Raw genomic sequence first — 26,630 nt, 5'->3', positions numbered from 1 at the left:
TGATTGCTCTCGTTTCCTTGACAGCTTTGTACATCTTTCTCTCCTCCTGCCTCCCTTTGCGAGACACTTTTGTGCCAGCTCAGGTCATTCAAGCTGCCTCTGCCAGCTGGCTGAACTGAGCCTTGAATTAAATTACGTCTGGAAGTCTGGCATGCGGAGACCCCTGGGGATCAGCTTGGAAGCGGAGGCTGCAGTTTCAGTGGTGGGCAAACGCCCGGGGGGGGGGGGGAGGAGAGGGAGAGACGGGGGAGGGAGGGGGATTTCCATTGGCCAGGCTGTTGTCACTCAGTGGATTGGTGCCGTATAAATGCTGCAGTTGGCTATCTGGAAGGAATCTCTTGAAGCATAGAGAAAAGAAGGTGGGTGCAATGGACGGTTGGCCATGGACAGTTGGGTATTTTAAAAAGAGTCAAATGCCCATGCATTTTTAAGGCTGTCTTTGAATAAGTGAGTGGATAATGCTGTATTTCTACCAAAGCAAAGATGTCAGAATTTAAAAAAAAACAAACTCCCCTGAATTTTAGACAATCCTGTAATAAATTTGAGCGGGGTGATGGGGGTGGGTGGATTAGCCTCCCTTTCACTTTCAGATTAAACTGTGGATTTCCCTTTTAATGATAGATGACAACTTTTGTTTGGTAAATTCAAAAATTCTCACACTCCCAACTTCTACCTTACTCACTTCCACTAGGATGCCTTGATTTATTCACTGCAAAAGTAACTGTGATATTTTTGAGGGGGGGGGGGAAGGGGAGGTATTTTTTAATTGCCAATTTGAAGTTGATATTCCAGGTAGCACTTTTTAAACACTGTATGTTTAGTGTTACATGTTAGGTGGTTTGTTTTCTGGTTGAGAATCAGTGATCAAAAATTGCAGTGATGATTTTTGGCATATAGGTCAGGGGTCTCCAACCTTGGTCCCTTTAAGACTTGTGGACTTCAACTCCCAGAGTTCCTCAGCCAGCTTGCTGGCTGAGGGACTCTGGGAGTTGAAGTCCACAAGTCTTAAAGGGACCAAGGTTGGAGACCCCTGATATAAGTGGTTATTGTTGTTATGGTTGGTCACACTATCAGCTAGATGTTTAGACTGGATTTGGCATTTTCGTCTATCTATTGCAGGGGTGTCAAACTGGCGGCCCGCGGGCCAGATGTGTCACGTGTCATGTCCCCCGCCCGGCGAAGAGGAAAAAAATATTGCGATACGTCACGTGACGGCAATGTGACACGGCAAGTTTGACACCCATGAAGTATTGAGTCCTTCCCAAAGAGAAGTAGGCAGATGTTGCTGTTTAATAATACAAAAGGTTTTTAAATCACAGATGTAAGCTTTTCCAAATAAAGGTAGCTTTTGCAATGACTGATGGTGATTTTGTATTACAAGCAGTCCTCAATTTATGACAGGTTGTTTAATGAGCATTGAGAGTTATGATGGATTAAAAGAAAAACGTTATTTATGACTCGTTCTTAAGGCGATGACTGCCACTTCAACCCTGAGAACCCAATGATGAAGATTTGGCAACTGGCTCCCACACAGGACTGGTTGCAGCATTTGCAATCATGCTTTTCAATAGTTTTTGCCATTTTCTAGCAAAAGCTGGCAAAAATGTTCATTGGATAAAATGGGTTCACGCTTACAACCATATAGCTCACTTAACAACCATGTGATTTGCTTAAGGATCACTAAAAAAACAGTGGGGTCATGTGGTGCCTCAACTTAAGACCACAACAACTTATGAAATTTGTTCCCAGCTGTGGTTATAAGTCAAGGACTACCTTTAATAATATTAATAATAGCCAGTTGTTCTGACTGGATTTGTCACTTTTGTCCACCTATCGAGTCCTTCCAATTGACTTGGGATATGCAAAAGTGGATGTTTCATTGTGTTACAGATATGATCACAGGATGTAAGCTGTTCCTAGTAAAGCTGCCTTTTGCAATTGACTGGTGGTGAATTTGTCAATGTGGATTATTATTATTATATACACAACATGTGAAATCACACCTGACAGTTCTTTAGCTGGTATTGGTTTCAAACGCATCAAGTTTTTCCCAAGAATCTAGGTTGTCATGTTTCATCGCTGTAGTATAGTGCAGATCCAAGCAGTGGGGTCTCTTGTAATTGACAGATGAAAATTTTGTCAATGCACCGATTTTGTAAGTGCTGTCCAATTTTGTTTATATGCCATCCAGTTTTCTGATAACTGATAATTTGCTAATAACTGATAACTGGCCATGGACTCCCATAGCTAGTTTATGCCATAATCTTTCAACTTCAATTTTCAGATTTTGAAACTTTGTGCTCTTTTCTGGTTCTTTGTCTTCTACTATCTTCTTGTATTGCCACATCAATTAGCCATACTTTCAGTTGATTTTAACTACCTTTTTAAAATCTGTGTTCCCATCAATTGTTCCTTACTGGCACATGATAGTTTTTACAGCTGTCCCAGTGATTAATTTGGCAGTTGTGCTATGTTGTTGTTTGTAATCAGTTTGTGCAATATTCTTGCATAAACTGAGTATACGATTTACTGTTTCTTCTGCTTCTTTACACAATACGCACTTTGAATCATTTGATGATTTTTCAGTTCTGGCCTTGATTGCAATACTTTGCCATAGTTTGCTCTTGAACAGTCAAAATCAAGCCTTCAGTTTCTTTTTTTAATGTTCCAATTGTAGGTCATTGCCAGGTTTAATCTTTATCCACTTTCCCTTCAGTCTTTGCAGAAATCGATTATGCAGTGCTTTTCCTTGCTGGCATTTTGTCTTGGGATGATAATGATGATAAACACAGTCAGCCAGGTGTTTAGACTGGATTTGGCATTTTTATCCACCTATCGAGTCCTTTGCAAAGACTTAGGTTGGGTAGATGTTGCTGTTTGATGGTATTGTCGTAGGATGTAGTAAGCTTTATTATTATTTGTTATCATTTATTATTAATGTTATTTTTCCAGGAGGAGTTGTCTTACTTGATTAATCTTTCATACTTTGGAAGATTCAAATAATCAGTGGGTGTCTTTGAACATGAATATTGTCTCGTGTTTCTTTTGCATAAGATCTCTTAAGGCAGTGGTTCTCAACCTTTATAGTGCTGCGACCCTTTAATACAATTCCCCATGATGTGGCGACCCCAACCATAAAATTATTTTTGTTTTGAATTTATCATGCCTGAAGCCGTATTGGCTAGCGATCTGAACAGCTTGCGATTGCCTTGAGGACGGAGGCATTAAAGCAGAGACTCCTCCCCTATTATTGCGCCTGAAGCCAGATTAGGCTAGCGATTGGGAGTGATTGCAGCTGGCTTGAGAGAGAGACATCAGAGCAAAGATTTCTCTCTTTTTTAATTCATCGCGCCTGAAGCCGAATTCGGCTAGCGATTTGAAGAGCCTGCAGCTGGCTTGTGGAGTCAACCATTGGAGCGCGATTCTTCGACTTGCAAGTATACTTCCCATATATCCGATGGTCTTAGGCGACCCCTGGCAAATCGTCATTCGACCCCCAACGGGGTTGTGACCCACAGGTTGAGAACCGCTGTCTTAAGGGGAGGTAGAGAAAGTTAAGTGTATATAAGCCATTTTCAAGTCCTTTTTGTTCATAATACTGCAAACCCTTTTTAAGTCATGCTTCTTCTTTCGTTTTGTGACAACACAAAGAAATTATTGCTTTGTCCCTTATATAAAGCATCTACCTCTCGCTCTTCACTCAGGTGGCTTCTCTGAATAGTTAATGGATAGTAAAGAGATTTTCCTAATTCTCAAGCTTACACTTGAAAAAAGGCATACCACACAAAGGGAAAATAATAGTGAGGTGCTAGTTCTTATGACTAATTGTTGTAAACATCTACTGTTGTCCTCAGAATTTTTCCTTTGTTCTTATTTATCTGTTTCTGGTTTGTATCGAGGCCTGTTAAAATACAACCTTTCTCTCTTTGTCTCTCTTTTGTAGCGGAATTAGAGTTTGTACAGATAATCATAATTGTGGTGGTCATGATGGTTATGGTGGTTGTCATCACGTGCCTGCTGAATCACTACAAACTTTCTGCAAGGTCCTTCATCAATCGGCCCAGCCAAGGACGGAGAAGAGAAGAAAACCTATCATCGGTAAGGAGGTTGGGGTGGGGGGTGGGGGGGCAATTCTTTTTGTTACCAGTTGAGACTTTCCTATTTGTCAATCCATCCTATGAATAGTGTCCATGAGGATGGGGTGAAGGAGATGTCCAAAAAGGCAAAACTGCAAGCAGAGCATCTTGAAGTTGCATTTGCCATCTTGCCTTTCATCTCCTGGTTCCTCCAATGCATGCTGCAGATCCCAATACCTTTGAAATATTAAAGGTGAAAGTTAGTAACCTTTTTTATACCAATCCTGCACACACACACACACACATATATTGCAGAGAAGTAGAAAGTGATAGGTTCTCCACGTTTTTCCACAGCATCTCGATTTCAGGTGGCTCAGATATTCGAATGCATCCTGCTATCATTGAACTTCCCACTAATGATTGATTGAAGTTTTCTGTGGCCTACCCCAATTTTGAAACTCTGGACAGTGTACAGTAGAACAAACATATAAAACAACACGAACAACTCCAGTGGATCCAACAAAAACAGGTTAAAAACCAGGAAAAGTCATTGTTTCAGTTGCTTTATGAAACAGCTGGACCAGAAGGTCTTCACAAAATTCTGCCGGTGGTGAATTCTAGCACTTGAGACCCTCAATGGATAGGCTGCCAACTAGTCTATAGATATTGTTGGGGGGGATTACTCTCAGCAGTTCCACTTGAGATAACCTTCCCAGGTGGATAGATTCGACCTTGATAAGTCACTACTTACCATATTTGTCTCTGGCAGGCCATGCCCTATAGCAATAGCACTTAGATTTATATACTGCCCCATAGTGCTTTTACAACACTATGAGTGGTGTATAATGCCAGCATATTGCCCTGAAGAGTCTGGGCCTTCATTTTACTGACCTTGGAAGGATAGAAGGCTGAGTCAATCTTGAGCTGGTCAGAGTCGAATTCCAGGCTGTAGGCAGAGTTCGCCTGCAATGCTACTTTCTAATCACTGTTTCCTCAGGGCTTCCTATGCTTGGGGAATTTTAATTCCTGTCCCTGTCCACAGCTCAGCACTCCTCCAAGGCTATGTTTTGAATGATATATAGCCCTGGGAACAACAGTAGAGATTAGTCTCCCATAAATGAAGAGGCAAGAGGAAACTTCACTATGTCCATGTAGGGTGGTTTTGGGTTTGTCTCATCAAGGTGCACCTGTTGCAGTCTCCTCTGATGCTTACTTGAAAGTGGCTTTCATCCGAGGCCTTTCCTGACACTTCCCTTGGAAGTAGGGAGCAACCTTGTTTTGCAAAGCAGCCTCCAGGGGGGTTCATCACTCAAACATGGGTTGACACAAAGCCGATCCACAGATATTTGCATAGCTCTGTTAAAGAAAAGGAATAAAGAAGAAGTCACTGCTTTAATTCCAAGCTGTTGGTCTCTAGAATGGTTAAGCTGGGTGCATTCTTAGCAATAAGGGGCGTGCATAAGTGCACAAAAGTGCCTACCGTTCCTGTCCTATTGTTCCCTTCATCATATCAAATTGATATAGTTGATGCATATTTTTATACATATATGTATATTTTCTTCAAAATATGTTGTTTTATCTATGACAATTGTTTGTGTATACTGTTGTGACAAAAAGAAATAAAAAAAAAAGAACCTGAAAGCACCCCCTAGTGTGGAAAATCAAGAATATGCAGCCTGCAGGTTACAATTATAGACTCATATGTCCCCAAAGGTCCTTTAGTCAAGAGGCAACTGGACTTCCTGGGTTTTTTTCGAAGACGTTTCGCTTCTCATTCAAGAAGCTTCTTCATCTTTGAAGAAGCTGAAGAAGCTTCTTGGATTTTTTTTTTGATTTTTTTATTATTTACATTTATATCCCGTCCTTCTCCGAAGACTCAGGGCGGCTTACAGTGTGTAAGGCAATAGTCTCATTCTATTTGTATATTTACAAAGTCAACTTATTGCCCCCCCCAACAATCTGGGTCCTCATTTTACCTACCTTATAAAGGATGGAAGGCTGAGTCAACCTTGGGCCTGGTGGGACTAGAACCTGCAGTGATTGCAGGCAGCTGTGTTTTAATAACAGGCTATCTTACAGCCTGAGCCACCAGGGCCCACCAAGGATGAGAAGCGAAACATCTTCAGAAAAAAACCAATTGCCTCTTGAACAAACCACCTTTGGGACAACCATGACCTGGATGACTGAGAATCTCCAAAGACATTTAGATTCATATATTATAAAGGTGGAGGTCTCAGGTAAAGTATTTAGTTCCGTTTCCTGCTGGATCCAGTAAATTTAGAGCTAAAGGCTCCCCAGTAATATAACTTTGGGTTAAAAACCCCAGCAAACAAGTGCTATTGCAAACAACTCTTCCTTTTAAGAAGTTTCACCAAATATAATCTACTCTCCACCTTTAGTGGCCTCTGGAACACCAAAGAGCATTATATCCAATTTGTATTTGATATGCTTGTTGTATCATTTCCCCTTTCTCGAACTAAGAGTATTTTATTCTTTTGGATGCTTTCAATACCACTGACCATCTTCACAGGCCTTTGTTGAATGTGTTCCAAATTGTTTATTAAAATTCTGGACATAGCAATCCGAAGAGAGTCTAAATACAGTGGAATGATTATGTTCTGTAGATTGGAAACAGTCCCTTCATTTTCCGTTCTGTTTTGTTTATTCTATTTCTTAGCCCAAGGTCACATAACAGGCATCCTTCCTTAACAACCATTAATGGTTGTTGCAATTGCATGATGTCTTATGATCTTGGTGCACTGGCAGTTCTAGCAATCCGCAGTTACCATTACTAAGCAAATTTCCACAGGTTATTAAGTGAAGACTTCGTGTAACCAAAACGGCTCTTCCTGCCGACTTCCCCATTGATTTTGCTTGTGGGAAACCAGTAGGGAAGATTGCAAATCATGACCACGTGACCATGGGATGTTGTAATGGTCAAAAATCCAAGCTGGTTAGCAAGTGCCGGGATAGCATTCTGTTTGCAGCAATCCAACCAGCACACAAGTAAATAATTCAGCAGGATTCATGTATAAAAGAATCTTCTTTGTATACAGTAATATAAAGCATGATGCATGTATACAATACCCATGCAGTAGAAGCCAGAACCAGAACTCAGAATCTATATACAGAAGCAACCAAGGGCAAACCAACTCTTTTATACATAACAGTCAAGCTAAGCCAAGCCCAGGCTCCAAACTGTCTGAGTCACCAAACAGTCCCCATTGACTGACCTGTTACTATGTCTATTCCAATTCATGAACTTGTATACACTGACACATTCACATGCCTACAAGGTCCTACGACAGCTAGATCTTATTCAATGCTGTCATTAGTTCGAGCAGTCACTGAACTAGTCATTAACCAAGGACACGCCCCCCCCATACTTGATACAGCTAAAGATTTGTTTGGGGGGGGGAATGTATTATTTACTCAGTTGTGCCTTTCAGGCAGAATATGCCACAGCCCCCCCCCCTTGTGAATATTTGTTTGGTGGAAAATAGGTTATCTCTGTGGACTGTGTGAATTACTTCTCTGAACAAAGCTTTAGCCTCCTATGTTACATGTCACACACATTGATATGGGTGAGGGAAGAATGAGCGAGAACTGTTATCCCTGGAGTGTTTATAAGGGCACTTATCTTTTAAGCACCCCCAGAAAGCTGCTTTGCAAAACAGCATGGCTCCCTCACTTCTAAGACAGAAGGGGTTTTGAACGATAAAATTCTTCTACTACTTCATTTTGCTCTGTTTGCATTTCACCAGGAATTTCCCTCTATAGCCCTTTTAATTTTATATTTTCCATTTTGCATATTTACATTCAAAGGGACGTTTTTTACTTTACAATTTTATAAAGATGACATGTATTAAAAGCTAATTATAATAATTATAAACCTTACTGGGTTTTTTTTCTTTTTAGAATGTTAATTTTTAGTGGGTTTCTTTTGTGGATCATCCCTCCTTGCCATAGATTTCTACAAAAAACCCCAAAACCCTACTAACCAAATAAGTTTCTTAATAATGAATTGAAATAATGAATGAATTGAATGAATTGAAATAAACTAGATTAAACTGTACAATGAAGCAATGCAGGAATCCACTGGAGCCCAAAGGGTGCTATTCTCCTGTATGTGATTTCAATTTATATTTAATTTTATGTCACAAAGTGGTGTGGTGGCCTAGAAGTGGAGCTCTCGCCTCATAATCAGGAGGCTGTGAGTTCAATCCTAAGTAGAGGCAGATATTTCTCTCTTTGGGCACAATGAAATTATATCCACTGAAACAATCTCCACATTGGCGACAGGAAGGGCATCCAGCCAGTAAACACTCAGCTCAATTCAGTTGCCCAAGACTCTTCTCTGCAAGGGATTACGGGGTCTTTAAAAGAAGATGATGATGATTTAATTTTATGTCACAATTGAGTGGGACCTATTGTTTTGATGTTGACTCAGGATGTGAACAAGTGTAAGGTTGGTTCTAGAATTTTTAATCTGGATTAATTCATCCAGATCAAAAGCAGTGCAGGCTTCTCGTATGTAGAAGAGGCACAAAGCTCTTTAAAAATGGAAAGGAAAAAGAGAAGCTTGAAAAGTCTCAGCTTGTCAACTTAGTGGCAGCCTTTAACTGACTTCACCACACAAGACTGTCAGCTTGACATCAGCCTAAAGAACTGTAGAAGCAGATGGAATAATGCAATAGCTTTCCTCACTGCTAAATTAAATAGACACCAGGGAGCATAAGGCAATGATATACTCACCACTTAATAAATCTGCCATGGGATGATGAAATATAAACATTTTTATGTTTAACTGTGATTCTGTCCACTCTGGCTAGTAGGTGTGTGACTGTTATCAGGCAGATCTTTAACCCACGCAACTTGAATTTTATGGGAGAGGGGAGAAACTATCGTTCTGAATGCAAAATTGACTGCTTTGAGCATTTGGGAAGAAATTCAAGCCCCAAACAGTGTGTTTCACACTAGAAACAGAGCTGTTTCCCATGTAAAAACATAGCCAAAATGCTCGAAACAGCCTCTTTTTTTTTCTTTTTTCTTTGCATTCAGGCAGTGGTTTGTTCCAAGGGACAGCAGGGCTCATGAATTTATATGCTCGAAATGATTCCAAACTAAATCTTTTGTTGAATTCCACGTGTAGCTAGCTTTCCATTTGAGGAAACTCTTTATGGTCCTCCTTACATGCTAATCTTGACCAGCTTGTCTACCTGATATGATGAGAAGATCTAGTCATCAAGGAGAGTTCCTGATGTTTTTTCAAGGCTAGTAAACCCAGCAAGGTTTTTCTTCACATACCTCAAAGGCCTTTTTCCTCCTTGTGCCTAACCTGGGCACAAACATATCAATAGCAATAGGACTTAGACTTATATACCGCTTCACAGTGCTTTATAGCCCTCTCTAAGCAGGTTCATAGAGTCGGCATATTGCCCCCAACAATCTGGGTCCTCATGCCCTTGGATCCCTCTTTTTCATGAGTGAGGAGGCAGGCTTAAATTATTCCCTGGTGTAGCCTTGCTAAAATAATTGTCTTCCCCTTTAAGGTGGCTGCATCCAATGGCAACTGCAAGGTGCATCAAGCCTGCTTTTGTCACCATTATATCCAATAGCATGTTGGGTGACTAGTTGTGACTGAGGTCAATGGGGCATTTGTTAGCTGTTTCGGGGGCCTCTGGCGCAGCCTCTGATCAGCCCTGTTTGCTGTCATTGTGCTGTTCTAAACACAATAACTCTTTCAATTTTCATAAGGGTGATAGAGCAAACAAGCGTTCCCTTCGTATTTCTTTGGCCACCCTCCTGTAGCTTCATGCAAACAGCTCCCTCCAGCCAATCCTTGTCTATCAGCGGTAGTTGAATATGATAGATAGATGTGACGATTTTACATCCCCTGTGGAATGGTGGGAACAATCAGTAGGTAGTAAATTTAAGCGGGGGTGTATCAGAATTTGCTCAGTAGTGTTAGACAGCTTTGCTGGCTTGGCTTCTTGCTAGTTTAGCGCAAGGCTGAAATAGTGTAACCGCTGAGTGGACCAGTTCAAACCCTACCCCGTTGCTTTCAAAATATAACTCCAAAGAATCTGCAAGTCAGTATAAAGGAAACCTTTATAGAGAGGGGAAAGGAAGGAGAGGAAAATCTGAAATAAAAACTGTGGCTTTGGTTCAGCTCCCTTTCAATCTATGGTTTAACCTTATTGAAGAACGGTGATGCCAGAATAGATGTAAGATAAGAACCCAGCTAGAGTTTTGAGATAACAGACATACCTGCAATCAGACCCACTCTATACCTGTTGCAGTGGCATGATTGACAAGATCCATCAAGCCATCCAATTATATGGCTACCCGTCTCACACAAAAGTAACTCTGGGCTGCAAACCATAAAAACTATAAAACATTAATATTAAAAACAACAACAACCAAGAAACAGATGTTTGTCCTGTCAGCTAGTGATGTGCTGGATTTCACCCCTGGCCTACCCTATAGGCTTGTTGTTTTGGGAGAAAATTGCAAGAAATGCTTACTTAGGCTGCCTTCAGTTTCTGGAAAACAATCAGGAAAAATTAATAAACAAATGAGACAGTCATCTTTATATAAGTGAAAATGACTTCCCTGGAACCTTTAACCGGAATAAGACGTTAATGGAATAATTTTGCTGGAAATTTTCATATATTAATGCATTGCTTGCTTGCTTTTCTTTTTTTAATGAAATCTTCACCTGGTGAAACAGGCAGAGTTATTTCTTGCCATCTGGAGGTACATCCGCTAATTTTTGGTACACCGGTTATTGTTTATGTTAACCAAATTTTGGGTCCCACCTGAATCTGTAATTCCGCAGCGGCTCACAACAGCTTTCTGAAATACGGATTTATTTTTTTATTAGTTACATCAGTCAAATGCTGCAACTGGATTAATACGCCGTATGAAATCAGCACTGGCAATCCGTTATCTTTCACTTCAAAGGGGTCCCTTATCTTATACAGAGGCATTTTTGTGACAAGATTTGCTATAAAACAGAAGGAAGGGGAAAACATCTGGAGTGGTTCATTTCCATATAAATCACTTCTTTTCCCTTCTTAGAGTAGCAGCACTGCCTTGGGGCTTATGAGCGCAGAGCAGAGTTTTAAAACACGATGGAACAGAATGCATTCGATAGGCATTTGATGCCTAAATATACTGCAAGACAGGCTGGTACTGTGTAGCCTATCTATTTCACGGCATACTTTCACCTTTGAAGCCATCTTAATTTTAACTTATTTTTGCCTACATGAGGCACTGAAAACATCACAGAGTGCAAAAATAGAGTATTTTTCATCCCTCCAGAGTTGACAATGGTTTGGGGGAAGTCGTGTAAAACTTCATAGACAGGAACAGGATATAATATAACATTCTTTTTTTTCCCCCTACTGATCTGAACAGACTAGCATCCTGTCTCTTGCTACTTATAACTTTGGGAGTTTCTATTCAATTTGCATTCATTATGCAAAGTTTGTATAACTCCCTTATTGCGTGATAATTGGCAATTATCAGGTAGTTTAGTTTAGATGCACACCAATAAATTTGTCACCCCCTCTTCTGGTTTCAACTGGAGGTACAATTTTCATTTTTGCTAATTTTCTTTTAAAGGCATGCATGGCCATGCAATACTTGATTCAATATGCTGTAGATGAAGAAGCTGAGAGCTGAGAACTCATTGATGAAATAACCTTGGGGAAGTTCAGATTTGGATAAAGGGAAATTCCACATCTAATGTTTATAATCCCATAGAGCTAGAATATGAAAATTCTAAGCAAGTGTCACAGCTTAAAGTAGTATAAATGATTAGATTCCAGTGCATTTGAGCTTTCCAAGTTCTAAACCTAATTGTCCTTACTGTATTCCACAGCTTCCATTTTAACCAGTTCTTCTGGTAAGAGTCACTTTTGTGATTTACAACTTTCTAGACAGTCCTCTTAAATTTAATCACCAATAAATGCATTTGAATTGCAACTCCCAGCTAACAAGGCTCAGCAGGGAGGAACTGTTTTAGACATTAATGTGGCAGCAAGGTGAAACAATATGGATTAAGCTTTTAAATATGCGCTAAAATGCTTGCTTTGTCTTATAAGTTCTTATTTGGGGGGAGGGAGAAAAATTGCAATAGGAATTTCCCAGTCTCTGACAAAAAAACAAAACATTAAGTGCATTTCAGCGAAAGAAGAGAAGACACAGAAATAATAGGGAAATGGAGAATTTGGAAGGAAATCACACTCATTTCTTTTTTGTATCTTTCTACTGCTAATTAACAAGAGGTTAAGAACAAAGGATACTTGATACTCATTATTCTCAATAAAAGCCATGGATTGAGCTGTCTTGCTGAAATCTGGCTTCCACCAATAAAGAATCATGATAGAAACATAGCTTACCATAAAGGCCTGATTACTTAACCAATATATTGAAAAAGGGAGCAACATGAATATGGAATTGTGTTGATTTTTTTTTTTTTTGTCCTCAGTGACTATTTGTTTCCCTTTGGCTGAGCTTAATCAACTTTATAGGGTTGCTGTGAGGATTGAATAGAGAAAATACAGGGATGTCATCTTGAATTCAATAACAAGATATTTCAATAAGTGGTTATTTTCTTATTTTTTTTAACAATGCCCTCAAATGGTATGTTGCAGATCAAAGTGTATTTTGAAAAAGGGTAGTTTTCCAAGAAGAGTTCAATAGATAAATAAATAATCACTCACTTTCCTTAATTTCCCCTAAATCAGCATTTGGATTTGAAAGCTACAGACTACTAATGAAGGCGTATCATTTTTAATACTCTTCTGTTTTAAAATAGGTTGTAGACATTAATGTGATACCTCTCTTTTGCAACTCAGAGAGATCTTAAACCTACAAAAAACACAGTTTGAATTTCGTCACATTCGAAACCTTCTGAAATATCATTAGACAAGAATCTGTTCTGCCAGCTTCAACTCTTAAGACAACTGCAATCTCTTGGCCCATTACGGTCAATATCATTGATTTTACAACAACTTTTTCTTCAGAGTGCAAAATGGGACAGATGTGATCCTCAAACTTCTCCACAATGGGCAGGCCCAAATAATTGTCCATACATTTTGCAAGGGGTGGAGGGTGTTAAAAGATAAAATTGGTAATTTAAGCCTTGTGTAGGATTGTAATACATGAGAAACCTCTTGCTTCCCCCAACAACCTCCACTTACTAATTCCAAGCTCTGCTTTTGAGAGAGATCCTCAAAATGCCAGTTTAGTGTGGCACTTCTGCTCTACAGGGTTCCAGCAATTACTTGTATCTGCATGCACCATGGGGCCCAGGACCTTCAGCAAGTCAAACAGGTTCTCTGCCCCTTAGCTTCCCTAATATGGAGGGCACTGATATCTGAAGACCTTTTTTATTGACACATCCCACCTGCTTGGTGGTAGATTCCTCAGCCGCATAGGAGCAGGTGCTTTCAAATCTCTATACTATCTTAATGTGTTGGGTTTAAGAAAAGGTAGACCGTACGTTAAAATGATATTTCATTGCCTACAGCTCACAATACAATACAATACAATACAATACAATACAATACAATACAATACAATACAATACAATACAATACAATACAATTCTTTATTGGCCAAGTGTGGTTGGACTCACAAGGAATTTGTCTTTAGTGCATATGCTCTCAGTGTACATAAAAAGACAAGATCCATTCGTCAAGAATCATAAGGTACAACACTTAATGATAGTCCTAGGGTACAAATAAGCAGTCAAATCATACTAGGAAACAATATAAATCATAAGGATACAAGCAACAAAGTTACAGTCATACAGTCGTATGTGGGAGAAGATGGGTGATAGGAACGATGAGAAGATGAATAATAATAGTACTGCAAAGAGTCACCACCTCCAAATATATACTACATAAACATAGCAAAACAAAACATAATTAAATAAATAAAATACAAAGTTATATTGGAGGTGGTGACCCTTTGTGAGCTGTATGCATCGAAATTTCATTTTAATGTTTGCTGATGTACATTTAAAGTGACAATAAAGTTATTCTATTCTATTCTATTCTATTCTATTCTATTCTAAAAACGTGCTGTCTTCTTTCCACTTTTTAGGATGGCAGCTTATGGCCTTCGGAAAGCACAGTGTCAGGAAATGGTGTAACAGAGGTAAGGAACGGACATGAAATAGAGGATAAAGCCCAGCTCCTTGGTTTGCATGGCAACCTCATGGTTTTTCCTCTTCCTTCTCTCCAGCAGCAAGTCTATACACCAAGGCCTACCGACAGACTAGCAGTCCCATCCTTTTTGCAGAGAGATCGCTTCAACAGATTCCAGCCAACCTACCCTTACATGCAGCACGAAATTGATCTGCCCCCTACCATCTCCCTGTCGGATGGAGAAGAGCCGCCACCTTATCAGGGGCCCTGCACCCTGCAGCTCCGAGACCCCGAGCAGCAGATGGAACTCAACAGGGAGTCGGTCCGAGCTCCTCCCAACAGAACCATCTTTGACAGTGACCTGATAGATAATTCAGTCTACGGGGGGCCCTGCCCTCCAAGCAGCAACTCGGGCATCAGCGCGACCTGCTACGGAAGCAACAGCCGAATGGAAGGGCCTCCTCCCACGTACAATGAGGTCATTGGCCACTTCCCAGGATCTACGTTTTACCAGCACCAGCAGAACAACAGTGGGGTGCCTTCGTTCCCTTCGCCTTCGCCCATCAGCAATCTTGAGAGCACAACGATGTGGAACAAAGAGAAGGACAAACAGAAAGGGCACCCTTTTTAAAAGAAAAAGAAAAAAAAGAAAGGAAACACTCTGCACTTCTTGATAAATAGGAGGGGGTAGTATATGGAGACGGGGAGGTGGGGTGAAACCAAACACCCTTCTCCACCTCTGTGTAGTATAAATATTTACATGTTATGTTTGGTCTGAATGCACAAGCCAACAAAACTTGCAAAAACATTTCTTTGTTGAGCTCTGTTAGGAAGTTTTTGATTTATTTTTTTGTTTCTCCTTTCTAAATAAATCTACAGCAGTCCTTTCCCCGCCCCTTCCTCTTCCTCCTCCTCCTCCATTTCCCCTTCCCCAGTTTTGTATCTCGTTGAATCGCGTGTGTGGATGCTACAACTTTTTTTTTCTTTTATTTCACTTAACTTTAAAGATTGAAAAAAAAAATATTTGCACAAAAACATTTGTTTAAAAATCTGCAATATATATATAAATATATATATTAAAAAAATAAGAGAAACTGTATGTGTGTGGGGATGGGAAGCAGGAGTATTTTTATATTAGAAGAGGCCTATTGAGGGGGGGGAATGATTTGTTGTGTTTTTTTTTCTGAACTTAGAATATAAAACATGGCAACTTTTGAGAGCCGACTCAAGAAAGCATGTATGACGTTGTAAAAAAGTGAGAAAGAGAAAAACAATAGGAAAAAAGAAAGGAAACACTCTGCACTTCTTGATAAATAGGAGGGGGTAGTATATGGAGACGGGGAGGTGGGGTGAAACCAAACACCCTTCTCCACCTCTGTGTAGTATAAATATTTACATGTTATGTTTGGTCTGAATGCACAAGCCAACAAAACTTGCAAAAACATTTCTTTGTTGAGCTCTGTTAGGAAGTTTTTGATTTATTTTTTTGTTTCTCCTTTCTAAATAAATCTACAGCAGTCCTTTCCCCGCCCCTTCCTCTTCCTCCTCCTCCTCCATTTCCCCTTCCCCACTTTTGGATCTCGTTGAATCGCGTGTGTGGATGCTACAACTTTTTTTTTCTTTTATTTCACTTAACTTTAAAGATTGAAAAAAAAAATATTTGCACAAAAACATTTGTTTAAAAATCTGCAATATATATATAAATATATATATTAAAAAAATAAGAGAAACTGTATGTGTGTGGGGATGGGAAGCAGGAGTATTTTTATATTAGAAGAGGCCTATTGAGGGGGGGGAATGATTTGTTGTGTTTTTTTTTCTGAACTTAGAATATAAAACATGGCAACTTTTGAGAGCCGACTCAAGAAAGCATGTATGACGTTGTAAAAAAGTGAGAAAGAGAAAAACAATAGGAAAAAAAAGAAAAAAAACAAAAGCAGGGGTTTAGAATTATTTATATAAATGTTGAAATTTTGCACTATTTTTTAATATAAATGTGTCAGTGCTTGCATTGGTTAGAAATCTCTTATCCTGTCTGCCATAAAACTGTTAAGGAAAGTACGTGGAGGTCTGAACAGAGTCATGGGTGGGTGGGTGGGGAAGAAGGACTGCATCTTGTGCGAAATTGTCTTTTTTTAATTCTTCAGAGTCACATGACCCTCTCTTAGACCTCTGGTAATTCCTTGACACCTATCGACAAGTACAGACGGATGCCTAAAAAAGAGACCAGAACCCACCCTGTACATGTATTTCATTAACTGTGAAGGGGCCAAGCATGTATAAAAATGGCCCCTTTAAAGAAATGAACAAGGTAATTGCACCCATGCCTCACAGTTTCCCCCTCTGTGCTTGAGGGTGTGCTTCAAAAGGGGAAGAGGCCATTTCTACACCTGTGAGTATATGTTTCTCCATTGATCTGATGCCTGTGTATTTTCTTTGTACTGGGTTTTTTGTTTGCACTCGGGTGTTCATTCCCAGGCTTGTCAAGCAGCATAATGCTTACATAATCCTACATTCCCTATGAAATCATTATGGGTTTGTTTTTTTTAAAAGGGAACATTAAACATGTGAAATTGATTTATGGCTATTTGAAAGCATGACAAAAATAATAATTCAAAAATGAAGAACTTAATTGTGCAAAACGTTAGCACTACGTGTTGGGCCCAGTTGGGTTGGAGGGCTGTTCATCCTGAACTTGTGTGCAGTTAGAATAATGCCTAAGCAAGACTTTTCCCCTTGACATCTCTACCGCTTGTTCTCCTTCCAGAAAAGTAGAATTTGTCTCAGAGTTGAAGCTAAAAGCGATCTCTTGCTTAGATAAACTACTTTTCTGCTCCAGAGCTTTGAATCACCTAGGTGTTTTTATATTTTGCAAAATCCAGCCCTCCAAAAGGCAAATTGGAATGGCTGTTCTATTTTTATTGTCTTGTTAATTTCAGGAAGGCCATAAAAGCATACACGGTCATTAAATTATTTTCTTTTTTAATGACCGGGTGATGGCTTCTAATTGTCATCATTTTTTTTAATAACAAAATAATGTGGCGCTCTCTCTGGTTAAGATAATAAAAGGAGTGAAGGAACATCAATATTCAGAAGTCCTGCCTTTGAGATTAATAGCGCTCCTGGCAACATGGTTCAGGCACCCTGCTTTTTTGCAAGATTTTAAATAAGTTTTATCAGTGAAGGTTGCTCACATGGCAAAGCCATGGTCCCTGTGCTGCTTTAATTTTTAATTTTTATTTTTAAGTAGGAGGAGGGACCGGTGACAAGCCTATGCTTGTCCTATTGGGTCCACAAAGAGAGTTTACTCTAAAATTCTTTTCGTTTATCCCACGGTTAAAAGAAGATGGGCCTTGCCCTTCTTGACATCTGCTAATCTGAGTTTCTCCTGAAAGCGAAATGCAGTTTGCTAGTTCTACCTTGCATCCTGCTAAGTGGAGGAAAGAAACCACTCGCCCCAAATTTCAGGTTCAAACTAAAAAGCAGGCTTAAAAAAAAAAAAGAATATGGAAGATATATTAATCCATCCCCCCCCCCACCCCACTAAATCAGCATTCCACTTAACTGTTCACAGTAGTGCCGGGCACTTGGGCCAAACAGTTGAGTTAAGGAAATTGCAGGCTGCCCTGTGCTTCATGGTCTGAAGTGCCATCTATCTTTGTGTGTCACTGCATTCTGAAAGCAAAGGACGGGGTCCTGAAGATCACCCTTGCTGAATTACCTTCCTCTCTTGACTGCTGCCTTTGATTGTTAACTGTGTTTTATTTATTTCAGCTGGGGAAATAGGGGAGACATGTAGACATGGAAATATTTCAGCTACTATGATGTATTCAAGGCAAAAGAGTCATGTTCAGGTTTTAGAAGCAAATCCATCACCTCTTAGCAATGTTGGTCTGTGTTTGCCAACTGCAATCAGGATCCTTCTGGATCAAGGGTGCACCTACCCTCTGGATCCTTCTGGATCAAGGGTGTACCTATTTTCTGTATCTTTCTGGATCAAGGGTGCATCTAATCTTCAAACAAGCAAGTCAGCTCCTGTCAGCAGCTTCTTTAAAGTGTTGTCTCACTCATCCACTCTCTCGCTCTCTCTTTGGATAAACCATTTTGTCTTTTGTTTTTTTTTAAGGTGTAAAGGTCTGCTTGGTTGTCTTTAATCCACATAGTTAATTCATATATGATTTGAGTAACAGAAAGTGAAGGGCACAAATGACAAAGAGGAAGAGGAAGAAATTGTTTAAACATTTCCAGAGTATCAATCTCTGGCTCTCTCTAGACAAGGCACAATGTTTAAGGAAGGTAATCGGGTTTTCCAAAAACAAGCCATCCTGGGCAGACAACAGAACTTTGAACAGAGTGGAGATTAGAAACTTAACGTTCTCACCATATTTGCACAGACTGAGGAGAACAGGCCAATTGGTATCTCGAGTTCAGAATTACTATCTCGATCTTTGCTGATTGCGGAAGGATATCAATATTCCTATTTCTAATTAGATCATCAACCTTTGATCAAAACTAAGAAGAAAAGGCAGTTGAGCTCCCTAGCTGCTGATAAAGCGGGGGTTCCCAACCTTTTCTCTACCCCGCACCCCTAGAATGCTTCTGATATATTCTTACAAAAATAGATAATTATATGCATATAATTATGCATATACACTGTAATTTTGAAACTTCTAAACCCAAGTTTTCATACCCCCTGGAATATCGTTGCATGCACACACACACCCAGTTTGGAACCTCTGTGATAAAGGAACAGCTACCCGGGCCAGTTGAGAAGTTGGCAATCTTTATGGCTACACAGTTCCAGATCGAATTAGCAGAGGGAACTGTATGTGTGTACGAGGAGGTGTAATTTGGTTTTTGCCAGATGCTAACTAGGAAGGTAACATAAATGAAAGATATAAAGGCAATAACTCTTGTTTTTATGCGATTTTTGTATTACTTGAAGAAGAAAAAAGTCTTGAGAGCAACCTGACGCGTTTTAAAGTTTTAAATAATTTGGGATGCTATTTATATATATATAAATAAATAAATATATATATATATATTTTAAAGGGATCGTAATGAAAATATAGAAATGAACATTTTTTAAAAAATGCCACCTTTTGTGGGGGCCCTAGGAATAGACAACCTCAACCTCCCTCTACAGCTCCTTAATAATAGCTTTACAACAACTCCAATTTGCAGTTTTTTTAAAGATAAAAACAAGGAATAACTCTTATCATCCTGTGAAAGTCAAAGAATTTATAGACTTTTTAAAAATGTATCTTTCCTTTATGTAACATGTCTATTTAGTGCCTTATTAAAAGAAACAGTAAGCCTCTCTTTTTTTTCTTTTGCAAAAATAAATAAAAGAGGGGGAGATTCTATCATTGGTAGTGATAGGAACTTTCATAGTATGGTCACTTTTCTTTTAGATCAATCCTAAGATTTCAAGTTTTCTTTTTTTTTTCAAAGTCTGTACACTTGACTCCTCTACATCCAGTCTAATGCAGGGGTCTCCATCCTTGGTCCCTTTAAGACTTGTGGACTTCAACTCCCAGAGTCCACAAGACTTAAAGGGACCAAGGTTGGAGACCCCTGGTCTAATGTATTTATTTACATGAAGCACTCTTTGTTCATCTTTTGCCATGTGCTTGTTGGGTAGCATAAATACCTGCTATGCACATAGCCTACCCTAGTAGGTAGTAAAATTGTGGTAGAGAATATAATCAAGAGGCTCAACCGAAAAAAACTGAAACATATCTACTGCCCTCTTGAGCCAAAATAAGTAAACAGTCATTTTTGAGGATCTTTTTTTTACTTTTTTCCTCTTATTTTTTTTCCTTCTTTGATCTGTGGTTTTTACTAGACACCTGTATACATAAATACAAATGCCTAAATTCTCTACCATAATTAAAGAACCATCAGCATGGCTGCAAGATACTAAGTCACGGCTGTGCCTTGTACAAAATGAACCAAAATTTGGGACTGGTGTTGAGTTGGCATCGTTGGGTGCATGTTAAGATCAAGGCCATGCAATGGCATGGGGAGGGGGCATGACAGGTTGCCCAGAGCCTTTCTAAGTTTGCCACTGGCCCACCATAATATGATGGAAGCAAACTTGCCTTGTGAGTTTGTCCAAACGAAACACTACTGTGAAGGAGAAAGAAATTGATCATAGGGCGTGGTCTGCACAAGTGTTTCTGATATTCTAAAATTCAGCTGCCAACTTTGTTCCTGTCTCTTCTCTTATGTTTATCAGAAGACTTGATACATAGTAGTGAAAAATAGAAGTGACTTTTCTGTCATTGGGATGAAGTGGTATTGCGGGGGGAGGATACTCAGTTCCACTTCTCTGTGTCAGCTTCTATTAACTGGACAAGAGCAGGATCAGGAAAAAAAAAAGATGGTATCTTTTCCAACAAAGAAAATGGATAGGATTGATTACACCAGGACAAAATGAAATGTCCAACTTTGCTTATTTTTTTCTGAGCTGCTAATTATCTTCTTCTGTCCCTTCCCTTCTGTCCGTACTTCCCGTGGGAATATTCAGTTGACTCAACCAATATCCATGATTGCTGCAGATCCATCCATTGTCTTGCCCGTTTGGGTTTTCAACACCAGTCTTGTGTTTAGAAGGTCCCAGTGTATCCTTATTCAGTGAGATCTCTCTTAAAACTTAGTTTCTTTAGGTGGACTTGTTCTCCCCATTCAAGGTATTTTGGCCTCAACCACGAAAATATCTATTGCCCCATTTTGTCCTTTCACTTAAAAAACTGGGAAGCTGAGTGTGGACTTTAACATAACACAACTGCAACTTCACTGGTTATTGTTAAGCCTTTGCCTCTTCTGACAAGCATTGCTACATGGAAAGCATACATTCAATAACCAAAAATAATTATGTTCCCATGCCAGGTAATTCTGCAATTGTTTGGTTTTTGACCAATCGTGAATCAACTCTAGGAATTCTGCTGGGTCCCTCACACTTAATAGAAGTGCGACCATAGGAATTCAGAAACCTGAACTCACTTGAACAAGGAGTCCCTATCTACTGGGCTTCCTTTTTTCACACCTGTTTTAAGGGTTCCCGAATCAGTTCACCTTCCTCTGCCATTTTTTTTTTATCTCCGCATCAATTGCAAATAATTTTGTGATGAAGTCTGCAGCACTAATAAGCCGGTAACCTTGCTTTTTAAACTTTTGTATTTTTTTCAGTCCTGCAAATATGATCCCAATACTCTTTCACTCCTGACAGAAATTATATTAAGAATTCACTTGTATGTACTTTACAGAGTAGACTTTTTAATCAAAAACAGAAGAAAAATATGAAATTATCTTCTTTCCCATTAAATTGAAAACCAAGCCGGGTGGGGAGAGGGGCTCATTAAGCTATATCAATCTGGCTCTTTTTTGACCAGCAAGCCAGAACGATAAAAGATTATTTGACAAAATACCAGTAAGTTGTTAGCCTTTGACTATAGAATGGAGGCTGACAGCTCAGAAAGAGGTCAAATTAGCAAAATTGAATGGCCGAAAAAATAGGCTTAGATTTAACAACCTGTAGCCACCTGCTTATTTGTTAAAAGATTTAATGATCAGATCAGGTTGTATTTTAGAAAAAAGATCAATATTTCCTGGTACATAAGAAAGCCAAAAAGCATTATTAAGACCAAATCCAGTGGAAAACAACTCTTGTGATGGAGAATATGGATTGGAAATAATAGTGGCAGGTTTGAGCAGGTTCTCAAAATATACAAGATTCACAGTTTCTACATTTGTAAATCTAAGATTTAGAAATTGGATTTATTAAGGTAGGATGTAAAAATTGGTCATAAGTGATGAGAAGAATAAAAATATCACCCTTGAGAATATCTTTTTACTTACAGCTGAATCTTGGGGGAAAACATGCATGAAATGATACCTTTAATGGGGAAAAAATCCACAACTTTCCTTCTTTAAGAATCAAATTAAAAAGCTAGATATGTAGCATAAAATTTCTAGCCAAGATGAGAATCTGTATTCTCTAGTACGATCTGTGCAACACTATACACGCAAACATACATGCACACAATTTCCCCTGTACGCGATACACAAACTAAAAGGATTGGGGAAGAAAAACTAAACTTTTTCATAAATTGTGCTTTTCAAATTATTTTGCTGTAATATAGAAGCTCATGGAGTACTATGTTAAAAGTCCTGATTTGCCTGCCTTATAGTCACATTTCATTGTATTTTAATATTTTCTTCAATTTCCAGTTGCATTGCTTTTGGCTTTGAAGTTTATTATATGCAGTCCTGTATCCTGAATTTTTGTTCAACTTTAAAAAAAAAACCTTATGTAAACAAAAGACAGCACATGCAATGCAGTACTTATCTATACTTAGCTGTTTTTGTATGAATATGTACTCTGATGCCAATTTCCACAACTCTTGTAAAATGCTTCTTGTGTAACAGTAACCAATAGTGGCAATGATATGTCATTCTATCCTTAAAAAGCTGCAATACTTAAAAACAATAAATTTTACAATACTTTGGATTGCTTGCCTTCCCTTTTTTTGGTTTGTTTCACCTAAACCTGTTTTCTCTTCAAAATAGCAATAGCACTTAGACTTATATATCACTTGACAGTGCTTTACAGCCTTCTCTAAGCAGTTTACAGAGTCAGCATATGGCCCCCATCAATCTGGCTCCTCATTTTATGGACCTTGAAAGGATGGAAGGTTGAGTCACTCTTGAGCTGGTGAGACTCGAACTGCTGGCAGGCGGCAGTCCCCATAAGTAGCCTGCAATACTGCATTCTAACCACTGCGCCACCATGGCTCATAGAGGCACCATCTATGTTTTGAACAAATTAAAAGAAGAACCTGGTTATGATTTTTGCATTAAAAAAATAATAATTGAGCATTTCAGTAGATCGAAGCTAGTAATATATTATGGATTACATGATATTTGTCCTCTTCAAATAAACTGTAATCCACTCTCTGGAATATATGCATGCTAGGTTAGGATATGTTGTGGATGCCAATATATGTGCATTTGAAGGATTGTCTTTTTTTGGGGGGGGGGGAAAGCATTCCTGGTTTACATTATGGTATTCATCAATGACAACTCTTTTCTTGAGAAGGTAATTTTTGATAATCAGAAGTTCATAACTTTTGTTCACTGTCAACACTTGTAGGAGAAGAACAGGCAGAGCCAGGGGTCAGAGTTAAATACGTCATCAGTTTAGAGTCCTTACATTGCCACAAACCAGCGGTGCAATCCTAATTTTTTTACTACCGGTTCTGTGGGCATGGCTTGGTGGGTGTGGCAGGGGAAGGATACTGCAAAATCCCCATTCCCTCCCCACTCCTGGGGGAAGGATACTGCAAAATCCCCATTCCCTCCCTACTCCTTGGGGGAAGGATACTGCAAAATCTCCATTCCCACCCCACTTTGGGGCCAGCCAGAGGTGGTATTTGCCAGTTCTCCGAACTACTCAAAATTTCCACTACCGGTTCTCCAGAACCTGTCAGAACCTGCTGGATTTCACCCTGCCACAAACTATCCGAATGCAGCCCCCCCCCTTGAATTCCTTTGACCATTATGTAGCGCCAATTTTATGCTGAGCCTTAGTTGACTAAATTCTTATGTGTAGGCTTGAATAAATGTTGTATGCTGCAAATTAACAGATGGTCCTGATTCTTTGTGCCTGACAGACTTCCAGTTAGAAACATATAAACACAGAAAATTGACAGCAAAAAATGACCCAGGTTCCACTGAACCTAACCTTTGAGGTTTTTTGGTTTGTTTTTGGTTCCTTTTCAATTAATTAATTTATTCTAATTCTAGTTCATTTGAGGATCTTTAGCTTTCTCCTTCCACTTCTCTATCTTCTTCCTATTGCAATCAAATCAGAGCTATCACATTAAAATTATTACTGGAAAATTCAAATGTTTGCAGGCTTTTATTGAGGTCTTTATTTATTTATTAAAAAGACACGGAGGGCATTATCTGTTGCCTAGTGACTGATTTAAAAATGGCCAGTTCCATCCTGGCCATTTATTCTCATTTATTATTTATTTATTCTCATTTATCATTTGAGAATAAAACTGCCAGCAATACAAAGTCTCCATACAGATCTGTGATGCGACCATGTTTGAAATATGCATAGTTTTCATATCATACTTAAGACATAAAAGGGTTAAATTAAATATTAAATATAATAAGCGGTCTTGAGAAACCTTAAAAGTCAATTCTTACAGGGCATCTAATGAAGGCAACTTTAGCTCACAAAGTGTCCATATTAATAAAAAGAGAGAGAGGGAGGGAAGGAGGGAGGGAGGACGTTCCTTTGTGCTCTCTGAGCTTTGTTGTTTTCTTGCAGACATTTTATTACCCGAACTAGGTAACATAGTTAATTAAAAAAATGTTAGTGGTTGCAAAAAATATTTTAAAAATGGCATAACTAACCAGCCTCTAAGGTTTAGGGGCTGGAACAAGGATAGACTGAAATATCTAGAACATATTTGAATTCTGCATTGTCTGGAAAAAGCAGAGAGGAAATCTCATATTCTTATTATTAAAGAATATGGTATGAGATTCAGGACAGAAAATACTTTACAAAAAGTAAACCAGGTGCAGTAATGAAATTCATTAAGACAATCTGCAGCCACTGAGCACAAACGCGAACAATTTTTATCATAAAGCCGTTTCAAAAACAGCTGGCTATGCAAATCCTGCTGGATCAAACTAAAATATTTTTTGCTATCTGGACCATCTGTGGCAGAACACAGACAAGAGATCACAGCCCTGGTCCAATAGTATTTGCAATTATCAGAATAAAAAATACAAGAGGGGCAAATTACAAAGGCTGCTCTTGCTAAAAAATTCCAACTGGCCAGATAGCCCATCTTCCCAGGGATTTCATTCCATTCTCTTCATCTAAATTCTCAGGATAGTCCTTTCCTCACCATTATTTCCACCCATATCTCAGTGGGGCTGGGTTTGCAGGGAGAGTATAGTTTAAGATACAGATACAGATTAACAGAGTTGGAAGGGACCTTGTAGGTCATCTAGTTCAACCCCACTGCCCAAGCAGGAGACCCTACACCATTTCTGACAGATGTCAGTTCTCGAAAGCTTGCAATGATGAAGCTCCCACAACTTCCGAAGGCAAGCTGTTCCATTGGTTGATTGCTCTCACTGTCAGAAAAATTTTCCTTATTTCCAGACTGAATCTCTCCTTGTTCAGTTTCCATCCATTATTCCTTGTCTGGCCTTCAGGTGCCTTGGAAAAAGGTTGATCCCCTCCTCTCTGTGGCAGCCCCTCAAATACTGGAACACTGCTATCATGTCTCCCCTGGTCCTTCTCTTCACTAGACTAGCCATGCCCAGTTCCTGCAACTGTTCGTCATATGTTTTAGCCTCCAGTCCCCTAATCAGCTTGGTTGGTCTTCTCTGAACTCTTTCTAGAGTCTCAACATCCTTTTTTATAGTGTGGTGACCAAAACTGGATGCATATTCTAGGTATGGTCTTACTAAGGCTTTATATAGTGGTATTAGTACCTCCCTTGATCTTATAACATAACATAACATCAGAGTTGGAAGGGACCTTGGAGGCCTTCTAGTCCAACCCCCTGCCCAGGCAGGAAACCCTACACCATCTCAGTCAGATGGTTATCCAACATTTTCTTAAAAATTTCCAGTGTTGGAGCATTCACAACTTCTGAAGGCAAGTCGTTCCACTTATTAATTGTTCTAACTGTCAGGAAATTTCTCCTTAGTTCTAAGTTGCTTCTTTCTTTGACCAGTTTCCACCCATTGCTTCTTGTTCTACCCTCAGGTGCTTTGGTGAACAGCCTGACTCCCTCTTCTTTGTGGCAGCCCCTAAGATATTGGAACACAGCTATATGTCTGATTATAAATCAGTGATGAATTTAAAACACTGGGAACTAAGAATTTCATTCAATGAAAGTCAGCTTGGTCCAATGGTTAAAGAATAGAATAGAATAGAATAGAATAGAATTTTTTTTTAGCCAAGGGTGATTGGACACACAAGGAATTTGTCTTGGGCATATGCTCTCAGTGTACATAAAAGAAAAGATACCTTCATCAAGGTACAACACTTACAACTCTTAATGATAGTCATAGGCTACAAATAAGCACCAGGGAAGAAAGCAGGAGACCACGAGTTCAAGTCCCATCTCAGCCATGAAAGCTAGCTGGGTGACTAGGCCAGTCACTCTCTCTCAGCCCAACCCACCTCACAAGATTGTTGTTGTGGGGAAAGTAGAGGGGAGAAATCTTTGTTGGTATGTTTGCCACCAATTATTTGTATAAACAAACAAATAAACAAACTTAACAATGAAATATCTGTAAGAAAACAAGCAAACTAAGAGAGCACAAAGGACCCCTCAAACCTAAGAATTTC

The 26,630-nt window shown here is 39.2% G+C and overlaps 1 protein-coding gene across 2 annotated transcripts in view; it reads left to right on the top strand.

Moving 5' to 3' along the window:
• Positions 1-15,515, top strand: part of PMEPA1 (prostate transmembrane protein, androgen induced 1) — a 108,899-nt gene extending 93,384 nt beyond the window's left edge. Inside the window, exons 2-4 of one of the 2 annotated variants that reach the window (XM_058177723.1) lie at positions 3,944-4,098; positions 14,196-14,249; positions 14,340-15,515. In XM_058177723.1, coding sequence (XP_058033706.1) covers positions 3,944-4,098; positions 14,196-14,249; positions 14,340-14,870 — 740 coding nt within the window. In that variant the 3' untranslated portion in view covers positions 14,871-15,515. Of the gene's footprint in view, positions 1-3,943; positions 4,099-14,195; positions 14,250-14,336 lie in introns of both variants that reach the window. The other variant, XM_058177722.1, reaches the window with a different exon arrangement.
• The last annotated feature ends 11,115 nt before the right edge of the window (positions 15,516-26,630 follow it).

This window comes from Ahaetulla prasina, chromosome 3 (assembly GCF_028640845.1).
Source record: "Ahaetulla prasina isolate Xishuangbanna chromosome 3, ASM2864084v1, whole genome shotgun sequence".
Lineage (NCBI taxonomy): Eukaryota > Metazoa > Chordata > Lepidosauria > Squamata > Colubridae > Ahaetulla > Ahaetulla prasina.
This window is presented reverse-complemented; position numbering and strand designations above follow the sequence as displayed.